Here is a 14525-nt window from a genome sequence, read left to right as displayed (position 1 = left end):
ACATTCCCGAAATCCAGGCCATGCTCCAATGGAGGATCCACCCAACCATGAGCTGTCTCCATTTGTTTCTCAACCATCAAACACATCCAGGACGTGCAGGGCTCACTGACAACCCCTGGGTAAGGCTGAAAATCCAAACTTCTCCTGCTGGGCAGCTTTGTAGCCATGGAATAATCTGCTTTTCTCCAAGACCCACTGATGAAGATTAATCAGCACAAATGTGGATGTGCACCCTCATCCTCACCATGAGCTCAGACAGCCCTGATTGAGAACAGCTACAGATCTTGCTCTCACCTGCTCCCAGAGCTCCCTGGCCTCTCACCCTCCTCTAGGAACCAGCTGCAGCCTTCCAGCTCTTTCATTACTGCTGCCAACTTCAGCTGGGGGGGGAAGAAAAAAGACAAATCCCCCCCCATAATGCGAATACTTTATTATCAATGAGTGACTGGTATTAGCTTTTTGTCTGGGTATTAATAATATTTAAAAAACCATACATCAAAATTAGGGCTTTCTCCTATTTTTGCTGTATAATTTTTGTTGGTTTTTTTTTCTTTTTTTAAAAATCTGTATTGAAAGAATTATATAAGCCAAAGTGCATTTTCTGTTTTTTGTCCATATACACATTGCACCATACATAAATAATTACATTGTAAAAATGACTCCATAATTACAAGTATAATATATATTTTCATATAATATATAAAACTTTATATTAAATCTAGGTAGATGATATTTGGGATAGTCTGTGTCTTTTTTTTTTTTTTTTCTTCTTTTTTTTTCATTTTTTTCAACTTTTTGTGTGTGTGTGTGTGTGTGTTTTGTTGTTGTTTTCCTTTCGCCAGAGGCGTTATCGGTTGTTGCTGAGTAAGATCTCCAGCCAGCAAGGACAGGACGTGATGAACTGTCTGGAATAACACGGCCCCCAGCCCTTGGCGAAGCTGATCCGGACGCTGTTGGGGTCGTAGGGCCCGTCTGCATAATCCAGCTCGGCCGTGTGCTGCAGCAGGCAGGACTTCTCGTAGTCAAACACCTTGATGGAGTAGCCCGGCATCACCTTGCGCACGATCAGAGTCCTACAGTTGGGGATGTCCAGTGTCGGGGAGTTGACGAAGATGGGATGCTCGCTGCGGTTGTAGGCCCACACCCCGTCCGGTTCCTTGCTCAGTAAAATCCCGTAGCCGATTTTACTTCGAGTCCTTCTCACAGTCTCGCTCCTGTTGTCCAGGTTTAGCTGTCCGAGGCAGAAGCCGTTTCCTTGAGGTAGGTCGTAGAAGATACTGACAGACTGTTCGTACACTGTGTAGAGGCGGCCCACGCGCGTCCGGTGCTCCCAGTAGGCCACGTTGCACCAATGGCTCCTCTTCACGGCATCGGGCGACGTGCTGGCGTCTGTGGGGACAGAGAGGGAGTCAGGAGTGCTGGGATCACCTGGGAAACCACAGGCATGGGGGCTGGGAAACAGCTGCTCCCACCCATCAGCTTTGCTCAGTGAGAACCTCAGCTTGTGCTCAGCCCAACCCTTGTGTTCAACTCAAACTTCACGGTCAACCCAAAGATGGTGTTCAACCCAAAACTTGTGCTCAACCCAAAACTTGTGCTCAACCCAAAACTTGTGTTCAGCCCAAAGATGGTGCTCAACACAGACCTTGTGTTCAACACAAACTTCACAGTCAACCCAAAGATGGTGCTCAACCCAAAACTTGTGCTCAACCCAAAACTGGTGCTCAACCCAAAGATGGTGCTCAACCCAAAGATGGTGCTCAACCCAAAGATGGTGCTGAACCCAAAACTGGTGCTCAACCCAAAACTGGTGCTCAACCCAAAACTGGTGCTCAACCCAAAACTGGTGCTCAACCCAAAGATGGTGTTCAATGCAAAACTTGTGTTCTACACAAATTTCGTGCTCTTCTCAAAATCTGTGTTCCACCCAAAGATGGTGCTCAATCCAAAACCTTTGTTCAACGCAAAGTTCACACTCAACCCAAAACTTGTGTTCAGGCCAAAACTGGAACTTAACCTAAAGTTCATGCTCAACCTAAAACTTGTGTTCAACACAAACTCCAGGTTCAACCCAAACTTGTATTTAACCCAAAGTTCGTGCTCAGCCCAAAATATGTGCTCAACCCAAAGCCCATCTTCAACCCCATATTAGTGCTCAACCCAAACTTGTATTTAACCCAAAATTTGTGTTCACTTCAGAAGTTTAACCCAAAGTTTGTGCTCAACCCAAAATATGTGCTCAACCCAAAGTCCATCTTCAACCCAAAGCTTGTGCTCAACCCAAAGTCCATCTTCAACCCAAGGCTTGTGCTCAACCCAAATCCTGTCTTCAATGACTTCAAATGCCACCAAGACTGGTGGCTCAAGCCCAGTGGAGACCCCACAGGATGCTCACCATCTCCCATGAGCTCAGCACATCTCCCTCTCTCCAATTTAATGCCCAACCCCATGGCTGGGCCAGTGTGTCCTCAGGATATTTGAGTTCCTCCCACTGGAGCTGGAACGGACGCTGTCCCAGTATCCTGAGCCTGCTCCCCAGCACTGCTCTGCTCCTACAACCCCACTTCCTGAGCCCAACTTGTGCCGAGTGACCCCAGGGGATGTCCAGGACGTGCCTGGATGAGTGATCCACTGGGTGTATTCTCTGTCAGTGATGCTGATGTTCCCACGGGGAACGTGAAATCTGAGGAAGTGTTTCATGCCAAGGGGGAGTAGCTGCTAGGAACTATACATGTCCTTCTAAAAACCCATTGGAACTCTCTCCAGACAATGAGAAACATCTCTTCTTTCTAGGAATTACATTCAGGGAAGACAGGAGGGACGCAGGCTGCCAGAAATCTGTTTCATCTATGATGCCTCCAACAATTTATGATGTCTCCAGAAGGAAGACAGGAAAAGAAGGAGCCCCAAAGAGGGTGAATTAACCACTTGCTGAACATCATTCCTGCTCCTACCACACCGGTTAACAGAAAACCGCCGTGGAATTTCCAGCAAGGAGCTCTGCTCGGAGCCAGCCGCGCTCCGTGGCCGGCATTAAGCTCCCTGACAATCCCTCACGTGCCCGCGGCCTGCTGACCCCGGTGCCTCTGTGCCATCACGTCCCATTAACTCACCCACGGGGTGATGCCATTATTTTGCTCCAGAGCCCCCATTGACACACCGGATTTCAGGCACAGCCCTCCAGCCCCGCTTCTTTTCAGGCTCAAATTACCCCGGAGGGCACCGGGCTCCCCTCCCCATTAACCAGCTTTGAATTAAGCGGCTTTGTTGGACTTTAACTGAAGTTGTAACTATACAAATTTGAGGGGAGGGCCACGGGAGAGGAATGCTCATCAGCCTGAAGCAGCCCCTTCACCCACCACAGGTCACACTTTTGGGGGGACCATGTCAGTCTGCTCCCCTTCACCCACCCCAGGTCACATTTCTGAGGACACCATCTCAGTCCATCCTCCCACCATCAAGAGGAACAATTTCCACTAAACCAGGGTGTTCATCCATCTTCCACAGTTGTTTTTCCCCTGGGACATCCTACAGATGCTCCCAGTGCCTTCCCAAAGCTCTCCCCAAATTCTGAGCCCCACTCAAGTGATCTGGGGGCTACAGACCAGCTCAGGGCCTTTCATGTGCCGGGGCTGGAGGCTGGTAGCAATTACTGAGCTCTGCATCTGTTTAACCTCCCAACCTCCTCAAAGCCCTCCATGCCCATTAGCTGTGTTGGTTTTGTTATTACATTTTTGAGAAATTACTGCTCAGCCCCTGCATTTCCCTTACAGATTAAGGATGGGACAACTGCAAACCTCTGGTGTCCCCAGCAGCTCCATTTATCAGCAATAAACATTTAAATAGGAGTTTCTCATGGTTTATTGTAAATTGATATGCAAGGGGGAAGTGAAGTCGGAGAAAACCAGTGCCCCCATCCTACAAAAATATTTTGCTGGAGTTGTCAACACCCGTGGTGCCATCTCTGCTTTCCAGGAACTGGGAAATATCTAAGCAAAATCATCCATGAAAACAGGAGAAGGGCTTTCCACATGCATCTGAAACAGCTTTATTAAAAGCACTTCCTTGCATCTTATGGCAGGAATTCCACTGCATCCATCCCTGAATGCATCCCCCTGCTCCTCATGTCTGTGATGCCACAGCTCCAGCCTGGCACTGCCAGCTCACAGCACTCCTGGAGATGTCCTGTGCTCGTTCAAACAGACAAGGATGTGAGTTTCAGGTGGCTGCACCTCAAGAAGTGAGAAGTTTCCTCTCAACCCACTTCTTCTGGCCAGGGGAGAGGAAAGTCTTTAGAATCCAAAGCACAAAACAGCCCCAGGGAAATAAACCCGTGGCAGGGGACAGCTCAAGGCTCATCTGGGCAGCCCCTGCCCGCAGGAAGCTGTCGCAGGCTCCTCTCCCTCCTTTTATCTCCCAGTGCACTCAACCAATTCCTGCAAAGATGAACTCATCCCGCAGCCCTGACATAAAACAAGCACTTCAGCAAGCCCCCAAACCAGGGGGGCCTGTGCTGTGTCTCATCCCCTGCCAAGTATTAGTTTCGCCTCCAGCTATTAGCCACTACCACTCTGCAGAGAGCAGGGGCGGCCGGCGCAGCACCACCTCCTCCTCTGCCTTTTAAATAAATATTCCACTTTTCCCTCCTCTTTTTTTTCCGTGCTGCCCTTTATGCACAGACAAGAAAATCCACATTTTGTTCTGTTTTCTCCCCCCTCTCTCCCACTTCTGCTGGAACAGAGGCGGGCTTGTTAGCGTTCTTTTTGAAGAAAGGAAAATATTTGAGTCCCGCAGTGGTACAGGAGGGGTTTTTAACAACTATCATTGTAGGCAGCTACAACTTGTAGCAGCTCCAGAGGGGCTGGCGTCAGGGCTATCTCCTCCATCAAAGCCACCTTCATCCATCAGATGGAGGGGCTGAAACTCTGCCTTGTGTTTACTCCTTCCTCCGCAGCAGCACATCCCAAAGTGAATTCAAACAATTAGAGATAAAGGAACAAGATAGGAGAATCAAACCCAGAATTTAAAGGGAAAAGGCTCCTGCGTGGCTCAGGCAAAAGGAATCTGGGTCTGGGAATAAATGCAGAGAGCAAACATTATAAATCCTCCCAGCGTTTGCAGCACTGCTGCTGCTGTCGCTCCCTGCAGAGTGTGGAGGTAAAGAAAATAACTTGAGGTTTGAGACTATTTGTGATTTGACAGTGTTTTATGCCAGTAAAGTTCAAAGAAGTGCTTTAAAAGAGAAAAGAAAGATGCTTTTTTCCAAAACAAAATGCTGCACAGTCCCACTGCTTGATGTTGGACTTAAAAGCAGCATGGAAAACATGGGCAGATCATGAAATACATGAAATAAATGTCTCTGAGTCACATTGGGCTTTTCCAAAGCCACCAAACCTCCTCTCAGCAGGTCAAACACCCCCTAAATACATGGCTGCAAGGAAGAGCTTCTCACAACACATTTAAGAGGTGCCCACAGGGAAGACTATGCAGATGAAGAATCCCTGCACTCCCCAGATGTGACAGAGACTTGAATGCACATCTGGGCAACCTGGAAATGAAGCAGAATATTCAGAAGTCCCCACTTCCATGTCCTTCCCCCCTGTACCTCGTGTCACAGGGCAGCCTCACACTCCTCTGGCCATGGAGCTCAGTTACAGCCTCCCTCAACATCTTTCCATTCACTTTTATTCCACTTTTGGACTATCAGACCCATGCTCAGTCATTTTCCTCCCCTCTGCCACAGCACAGATCTGTATTTACGCTGCCCAACACACAGGAGCAGGGAGGCAGGAAGGTCACAGCCATACACAGGTCACTGTGAACAAGGTCCAGATAAAAAGCCCAGCACAAAGAACACACACATTTCCCCAAAATCTATTAACAGTTCACTGGGGAGCCATTAGTTAAAATAATTCCCCACTAATACCCCTGGAAACAAGCACCAGGGTAAAGAAGGGGTTAAAACTTTCCACAGCAGAAATGGAATTTTTATGGCCCCACAAAAAAAAAAAAAAAAGGGAAAAAAAAAAGAAATTAATTGTCAATCTGCCCCAGCAAAGCTCACAACCATTTTCTTTAAGCCAATATACTTAAAATACCTCTGCCTTACAAGTTTCAGCTGGAATGCATCACTGTGCCCCCCAGAGCCCCCCTGCCACCAGCACCAACCCCAGCACGGCCCCTTGGGCTGGGGAGAGGCTGAGAGCTGTCCCCAGCACGGGGGGCCCCTCTGGGGACACAAAGCAGCCACCTCCTGCCTGGCCAGCCTCACTGGGGCTGGGGTGGCACTCTGAGGGCACCTTGGAGGGGCTGGTGAGCCCCATCCTGACCCCACCGCCTGTATTTAGGGCAACATCCTCAAACCAGCTGGGAACAGACACAGGAGGCTGGGCTGGAGCTCCTCCATGTGAAAATCCAGGTGAGGACAGGACAGTTCAGTCCCTCCCCAAAGTCCTGCTTGGTCTCTCCAGGGAAGCAGGACGCTGCTGTTATGGCAGGACAGTGGGTTCCTGAGGGGAGAAGGAAGGTGGGTGCAAGCAGCAGGATGGGCAGCCCTGGTTTTCCTCCTGGACATTCTCCTTAAAGCCCAGCATCAACAGAGGATCCTTCCTTGTCCCAGCTCTCACCAAGGAAAGCTTCTCCCTGGTTCACTGAGGCCCCAAGAGCGGCCACCAGCCGATGGCCAAGGTCAGCCATGGGACAGCCAGCTGGGCCTCCCCTGGGCCCTCTCCCACTCTGCTTTACTCCACTGAATCAAGGATTCAGCCCAGCTCCTATCCCAGCTATAAAACAAGAATTTTTGATTTTATGTTGTCACTAATCCGGTGTCACTGCCGGCTCCCATCTCCTCCACTCTCCCTCGTGCTGGATGTGGCTGTTGGGCAGCCATGGACACTGGCCCAGCTCCTTTATCCCACAAAAACCATGGAAAAACAGCTGAGAAGAGCCCTCCCTACCACCACATCCACCATCCTCCTCCTCCTCTTCCAGCCTTCCCCTCAGAGCACAGCTCTGCTGCTCCCCGGCCTCCTCTGCCAGCAGATTTAATTTGTTAACCCGGGAGATGATTAACTCCGAGGAACACTTGCGCTGGGTTAATTAATTAAATTAGTTCAAAAAAAAGGGACTGACGAGCACCAGAGCCCGTGCAAGAGGTGTGTGGAGAGGCCTGGGGGGAAAGGGGGACATTTCCATGGCAGCCCAAGAAACAAAAGCAACACAGGACAAGGAGCCAATGCCAAGAATGAGGATGAAAACAATTTTCTCTGCATAAAAGAAACCACTCTGCAAAATCATCAGCTCATGCTAATTTTTTTTTCTATCCTTCAAAGCAAAACACATGCCATGTTTAGTTCTGCCCGGAAATTTGGAAGTCATCATCAGTTAGCTTATTTTCAAGCTAAACTCAAGAAGTTTGCTTCTAATGGACCTTCCCTGGCCATTAAATCCAAAGTCCAGAACATGAATTTAAGGTATTTTAGCAGGGTTTTTACCCCCAGCTCCTCTGTTTTAGAAAGGACTTTTCAGCCAGGGGTGAAAACTGGAAAAACCCAGCTCGGGTATTTTTCACTGACATTTTTATGTGTTCCTTCTGAAAGCCAGAGTTTTCAGAGATTTAGGTGATGTTTTTAAAATGTTTTTTTGAGTCCAACAGTCTCCATTAACCTCAGCTTGTCTTGCTCAGAGCTTTCAGGCACAATCCATGGCTTTTGCAGCTCCTGGGCCGTGCAGGTACCTGTGTTACACCTGGCACATCCGAGGGAACACAAGGATGTAAACACAGCTTCAAAAGGAGCCCCGAACGTCACCGCCCACCTTGGCTGCCACTTCTGAAAGCATCAGACCTGTCATCAACCACAGCCTGGCTGGGACTTCTTCCCTCTTGGAAACCAGCCCTGGATAAAGCCAAACCCAGCAAAATCCTGGGGTCCTGCTTGGCATCTCCATGAGCATCCACCCCTGTGCCCCAAGCAGCTGGAGAACCTGGAGAAAAACGAGCTGGTGAAAAGCACCAGCAAAAAGGGGAAAGCTGGGGAAGGGAAAATCACAATTTGATTTTCTGTAAAATGGAGTAAAAACGAGCTGGTGAAAAACACCAGCAAAAAGGGGAAAGTTGGGGAAGGGAAAATCACAATTTGATTTTCTGTAAAATCCGGAGGTTTGATGAAAATCTTCTGAGCGTTGGCTGGTTGGGATTGGCTTTTTCTTCTGCCTGCTCCTGGTGAGGCACCAGCTCCACTCACAGGGAAGAAGGTTTGTTCCCAAGTGCCCTCTGCAGCAGGGTGAGGGAAGCCAGGACAAAAATGGGGAAAAAAAACCCTTTTCTTCCACTTCTACTCGCACATTTTCGCGTCCTCCACCCAGCCATGTGTGCAATCCCTTTTTTGTTCCCCCAGAGCCTGAAAAATGCTGAGAATCTGGGAGAAATCACCCCATAAATCAGCAGATGGCAGAATTCCCTTCCAGCCACAGCTCTGATGTCCAAGGCTCCTTTCCCCACGCCGCTCCCGCCTGGCCCCGCGCCCGCTGTTCATCAATCCGGGGGCTGCGATCCCAGCCACACCAACCACATCCCAGTGGGATGGGCACGGACTGGGATGGCCAAATGGGATCTCCTGGGCTCTCATCCACCTTGGGAAGCCGTTCTGGCTTGGCAGAGCAGCTGTAGGTGCTGTCAGAATCCCCTCGGGGAGCGGGATAATCCGCCCAGCGGCCGGAGCATCCCGCGGCGGGGCCGAGGCTCTGGGAAATGGGATAAATATAAATAATCATAGTTTTCGCTCCCAGAGAAGTTTCGGCCGAGCGCTTCAAAGCCTTTTAAAAGCAGAAACTAATTAGTAGGTCCCTCAGAAGAGAAACAGGAATAACACCCCTTCCCGCCTCCATCGCGCCGCTCGGGAAGAGCACGTTGGGCGCTGGAGCCGAGCCTGGGAATGTCCTCAGCGGAGGGGGACGGGCCAGAGGCTCTGGCTGCACCAAACCAAACCCTGCTGCTTCACACCAGCACTACCCCTGAGTCATTAACGCTGGAGACCTCCCAGGAAGGGGTTTCTGCCAGGGTGGAGGGGGCACTGAGGAGCTGGAGCTGGTTTTGAAGCCAGAGGCCGAGCTGGTGAGGATGTCATGAAGGGGCTGCAGAGATGCTGCTTGAGCCTCCTGATTTTCCAGGCTTCTTAACAACATCAGGGTGTCCCTGGCAGCAGCAGGAGCACTGACCCAGCGCTGGCTGCTTTTAATATCCAGCTGTTGGATAATCCGTGGGCACTGAGCTCCTCCAAACCAGGAAAGCTGTCCTGCAAAGGCCAGGCAGCCCATCACCACCTCCTTGCACAGCCCAACCCCAAATTACAGCTCAGCTCCCTCCAGGAACAACCCAAAGGTGCCAATTCCAGAGGGGAATGCTCAGCTTCCCCTTCATGAGGTTTCCTTCAGAAAATCCTCTTCCCAAAACACCAGGAAAACGGGAACTTTGGGCTTCAGAGCTCACACAGCACACAGGAGCCTGAGCAGGCTCGTGGCTACAGCAGTGTTTAGTTTCCTAGCCAGAAAGGAGTGGAGCTGCCTCCCTGGGAGGAAAAGCAAAGCAACACCAAACCAAACACCACCATCAGTATTTGGAGAGCCATCCAGCCATTCCCTTTGGAGCAAGAGCCTCTCCCTGCTCTCACAGCTCCATGGGATTTACTCCTGGCAGTGAGCTGATGGCTTCCAGGGGTGATGTGAGGAGCAGCAAATCCCTGATTTCTCAGCAGCCACAGCAGCACCTTCGAGGGGACAGAGCATCTGTCGGTTCCATGCCAACACCACTGCGAGTACCAGGGACTGAGAAAGCTTTAGGAAACCATCTCTGACCTGGACAACAACCTGTGACGGTGGAGGCTCCCTGAGGGGGCCACAGGCAGCAGCCCAACAAATATTTTTCTCCATACTCTGGGAATGAGCTGCTTTGCTCCTCCTTGGTTGTGCCTGGCAGACACGAGACCTCAGCTTGGGAACTCCGGTTTTCAACCCAACCCTGTGCCAGAGGGTTCATCCCAGACCCCAGATAGGCTGTGGGTCCTCTATTCCAACCCAGTCCTCTCTCCAAAAGGGCTCCAGCTGAAATCTCACCTCATCTGATAATTCTCCCCCAGCCACCCCAAAAAAAGGCGCTTTTTTCCAGCACGGTATCAGTGCCCTCACATATATGGGAAGCAGACAGGGGCTGAGAGTGGAATGGGAATTCAGGCTTTGTTCTCCCTGGCCAGAGCCCAAGATCCTGCTCCTGATAAAGCTCTCCCGAGCCTCTCTGTCTGCGCAGGCACCTCGAGAGCGGAGCCGCGGCTCCGGGGCTGCCACCGCGTGTCACAACGCCCACGGCTCCTGCAAGCCCTCGCTCGTGGTGGATTTGATGGAGTTTTACAGGGAATTAAAGGATTTTGGGTGGCCTGTGCAAGGAAACAAATCCCTGTGGTGTGCTGGCCAACCTGGTCATGCTGAAAGGCTAAAGCTGTGCGGGGAGCTCAGGGGATCCTGTGTGAGGAGAGGGATTGGGGTGAGCAGCCCTGGGAAGGGCCTGGAGCAGGAATCCCGCCAGGGAGAGGTGGAAAGGAGCACAGGGATGGCTCCTACAAGGTGCCCAGGGCTGTGTGGGCACCCACACACGCCAGATTTTCCGATAGCTGCTCCGTGTAGTGGTGTGTAAACATCTGCTGGGGCCGGCCCGGCCCTCACTCCACTCACAAGCGCTCGTGGCCAGCATCCACGGGCTCTTACTCCCATTTCAAGCAAAGACTAAACAATGACTTCAGCAACTCAGCAGTGAAGGCCCAGGGCTGGTCCCTCACATCCACAGTGCAGGCAGCGAGGATGCCGTGCTGGCACCTCCTGCAGAGGAGGATCTGCCCTGAGCCATTCGTGTGCCAAGGAGAGGCCCTTCCTCTGGAAAACCCACAAATCAGAAAATGCACAGAGCACCCATTTCTGTAAACCTGGGACAAGATCATCCCCCAAGATCAAACACATCTTAGAACTGTAGAATTGTTAGAGCTGTAACTCTGAAATCATTGACTCCAGCCGTTACATTTTGATACTCCCTGGAACGGTGCTGTAAAACCTATTAAAGTGCAGATAAACAGCAAGAAAATGGGTGTGAAGCAGGGGTGGGGGATGAAAATCAATGTATTTACATGAAACCCACAACACTGAAGAGCATTCCTGCAGCCCAGAGAGGCATCAACACAGGTCTCCAACCTTCAGTGTCATCTCCCAGACCAAATTCCTCACGCTGTACTTGCCCGTGGAGACTGGAGGTGACTCACACCAATTACCCTCCCTGGCCAAGAAGGACTTGTTTTCATTTCTACAAACCACAGTTTCTTCTTTTTTTTTTTTTTTTTTTTTTTTAAAAAAGAGGGGGGGAAATAGGAAAATGCCAAAATACACAGAGAACTCCATGGAATACATCCGGCCCTGCTGCACTAATACGAATCCCAGACAGCTCCAGCTTTGCTTGGGATATTCTAGGAGAAAAGGATTAATGAGTTATCACAGAATGGTTTGGGTTGGAAGGGACCTTTAAGCTCATCCCATTTCACCCCTGCCATGGCAGGGACACCTCCCACCATCCCAGGCTGCTCCAAGCCCCATTGTCCAACCCGACCTTGGGCACTTGCAGGGATCCAGGGACAGCCCCAGCTGGGAAATCTGTGCCAGGGCCTCCCCACCCTCAAGAATTTCTCCCCAAGATCCCATCTTGGGCAGTGGGAAGCAATTGCCTGTGTCCTGTCCCTCCCTGCTGTGAGTTATAGCTTGGACACAGCCAGTGGAACAAGTTCTCATCTTTCTTGGGAGCTGAATTTTCGAGGGAAAAAAATAACATTTTCAGGATTGGTCTGTGTGGCTGCAGCTCCTGCACGAGCTGTTTTGGGGCTGAAAGCAAAGGCTGAACTCAGAAACTGCAAAAGCAGCACCAAATAAATGACCTTGCCACAGAGAGGGAAAGGGGAAGGAGAGGAAGGGGAGCAGGTCGGGCTCTCTGTACATCAAGGCCAGGGAGATAAGGGAGCACGTGAAGGCATCCTCAGGGATAATGAGTTCAACACTGCAGGAGAAATATCAGATTCCTCCCCTCCCTCCAGGGAAATCTATTCTAAAAAATAAAGTAAGGAGAACTGGGGGAAACACCAGGCATTACACATTAAAAAGGCAGCTTGTCACCAGCCTAAACCAGACCCACTTTTTTTTTTTTTCCTCATTCCATATATATCACACATATAAAGAATCCATATGGATGTAGAGAATCCCTCTGCAAAACCCCTGAAGAATAACTGGGGTGTAAAACCAGGGTCAGATACTTTTCCAGAAATACACTCACAAAAGCTCCAATGAGCAACACAAATTCCTGCTTGGGGTAATTTTTATCCATTATTGCAGCATTTCACACGGTTTCTGATGGGGCTGTGGATGATGTGGAAGCCTCATCGTTCAACCCCACTTTTACACTGTACAAACAGATATTGGTGTTATAAACTCTACAGAGTTCTGCACTAGAAATCTTTAAATTGTTAAAAATAGGAAAGAAACTGCACAGTTCACATATTTTATAAAGCTGGGTTAAATCAACATCTGCAAAAAATATCCCTGTTAAACGAAATAGCAGGATTTCATTAAGTAAATTGCAAGTTGGCAAAAATTCTGAAAGAAAGGGAAAAAGCCACAGCCAGCCCTGTAATTTAAACCTTATTTTAACTGTGACAGCATGGCTGTGAGAGGCTGCATTTCCAAAGGAAAAAAAGAAAATGAAGTTTAAAAAAAAGTACCTGTTCCCCTTGTACCTCACCTCGGTGTCTGCAGTTGTTACTCAAAGGAGTTTTTCCACAGGGAGATGAAGAGGGAGCAGGACATGTTCCCACCTCTGCATCCTCCGTGTCACATCTACCAACCCTGGAAAATTCTGGATATTCCACCACAGGAGCACTTGGGTGCTGATGGGTGAGGGTGTCCATAAATAAATCCCCCAGAGCCCAGAGGGCTCAGGGACACCCCAGCGAGGCTGCAGCCCCTGTTCCACCCCTTTCCCTGGAAAATGAGCAGCTGAAATCCGGGATGAGAGACTGAGAATCAGCTCAGTGTGGCTGACACTTCATCACTTGGTGTGTTTTAAACACATCCTGCTCCCCTGCAGCCACCCCATCCCCTCTGTGGGTGCCATGGAACTGGGCTCCTGCCTTGTGTATCCCACAGAAATCCCTGCAGGCGCAGGATGGGTGCAGTGCTGGCCCTGGGGAGCCCCTCTGGGAAGCTTTAGGCTGTTTTTGGGTGTTCTTTCCCAAAAGGAAGGTGCAGCTTTGGGGCAGAGCTGAGCCCTGGGGCAGGCAGGGAGTTTCCAGGAGCTTTTCCCAAGCCTCTGAGAGCTCTCCCTGCCCGGGGTGACTCAGGCAGGCTGGGCTGGGCTGCGTGGGGAAGCCGAGCTCTTCCCACAGCCCCGGCCAAGGGCCCTGCAGGAGCCATCCCTGCGGGAGCAGGGACAGGGATGGACACCCCGAGGCCACCGCTCCGGGGCCACCTCCTCCAGGACAACACCCAGCACTCGGAACCTGAGCTCCACAACTGCAGGAACTCCAATTTCCCACCCAAAAACCCTGCCTGTCCCAGGGGAATCACCTGGAAGCAGCACTCTGGGATCAGTAAAACCCCCCCATCTGGCACACACTGCATCTGTTTGCTTTGAGAAGAATTGCAAAACCTCAAAACAAAACGTGAAAAGAGCAGCTCTGATCTGCAAACTTGGAGCTGAAGAGGAGCCCTCTCACAAAAAGGCCAATTATTTGCTTACAAGGTTTTGGCTTCGCTGTTTTTCCTGGCACTTACGCCACAGGAGTTATTTTGAAGGGCTGTTTGCTTCAGGAGGAGCCGAGCAAACAGCGATCCCATTTCCTTTCGGATCTAAACATCCGTCTGCCGTGCGAGCGGGAGGAAAAAACCCAACCCCGAGAGCCTCAGGAAGCCAAGGAAAGGGAAGGTGGGTGCTGGTGGGGAGGGGAGCACAGCACCCACCCCCTGCCATCCAAGGGGGTCCCCATTCCCTGCTGGCCTGAAATGGGAGGGAATGGCCATCCAAGGGGTCTGGGATGCTTCTCCTTGGAGCAGACCAAGCAAAGGAGCAGTGGCTGGACCCTCCCACCTTCCTCAGCACATCCCTGGGGGCTGGACTTGATGCTCTTCACAGGTCCCTTCCCACCCAAACCAGTCCAGGATGGCACTCTTGCAGTGGGATGGAGCAGCTCCTGAGGAGGGAACTCCAGGGAATTTCACAGCCTGGTGCTGGATGAAGCAAGAAATAAAAACTGCACGGGCCCCTCGTAGTTCTCCATTGCTGGAGCCTTGCAAAAGGAAATCTGGGAGCAGAAGAAAGGTGGTGCTGCTGGGGGGAAGAGCAAGGCAAAGAAGGCCATGGAGATGCTGGAGCAATTCCAGGAGGCCATGGAGATGCTCCAAGGGAGCCCCTCTGCTCTGGAGCCGGGCTGGGAGAGCTGGGAATGTTC

At 50.8% G+C, this 14525-nt stretch overlaps 1 protein-coding gene across 1 annotated transcript in view; it reads right to left on the bottom strand.

Moving 5' to 3' along the window:
* Positions 1 to 408: 408 nt before the first annotated feature.
* SMAD6 (SMAD family member 6) overlaps positions 409 to 14525 on the bottom strand; it is a gene marked incomplete at its 5' end in the record, with an annotated part of 37301 nt that continues 23184 nt past the window's right edge. The window contains one exon of the mRNA XM_015638416.3: positions 409 to 1389. Coding sequence (XP_015493902.1) covers positions 848 to 1389 — 542 coding nt within the window. The remainder of the gene's footprint in view (positions 1390 to 14525) is intronic.

The sequence above is a fragment of the Parus major genome, chromosome 10 (assembly GCF_001522545.3).
Source record: "Parus major isolate Abel chromosome 10, Parus_major1.1, whole genome shotgun sequence".
NCBI classification, from domain to species: Eukaryota; Metazoa; Chordata; class Aves; order Passeriformes; family Paridae; genus Parus; species Parus major.
This window is presented reverse-complemented; position numbering and strand designations above follow the sequence as displayed.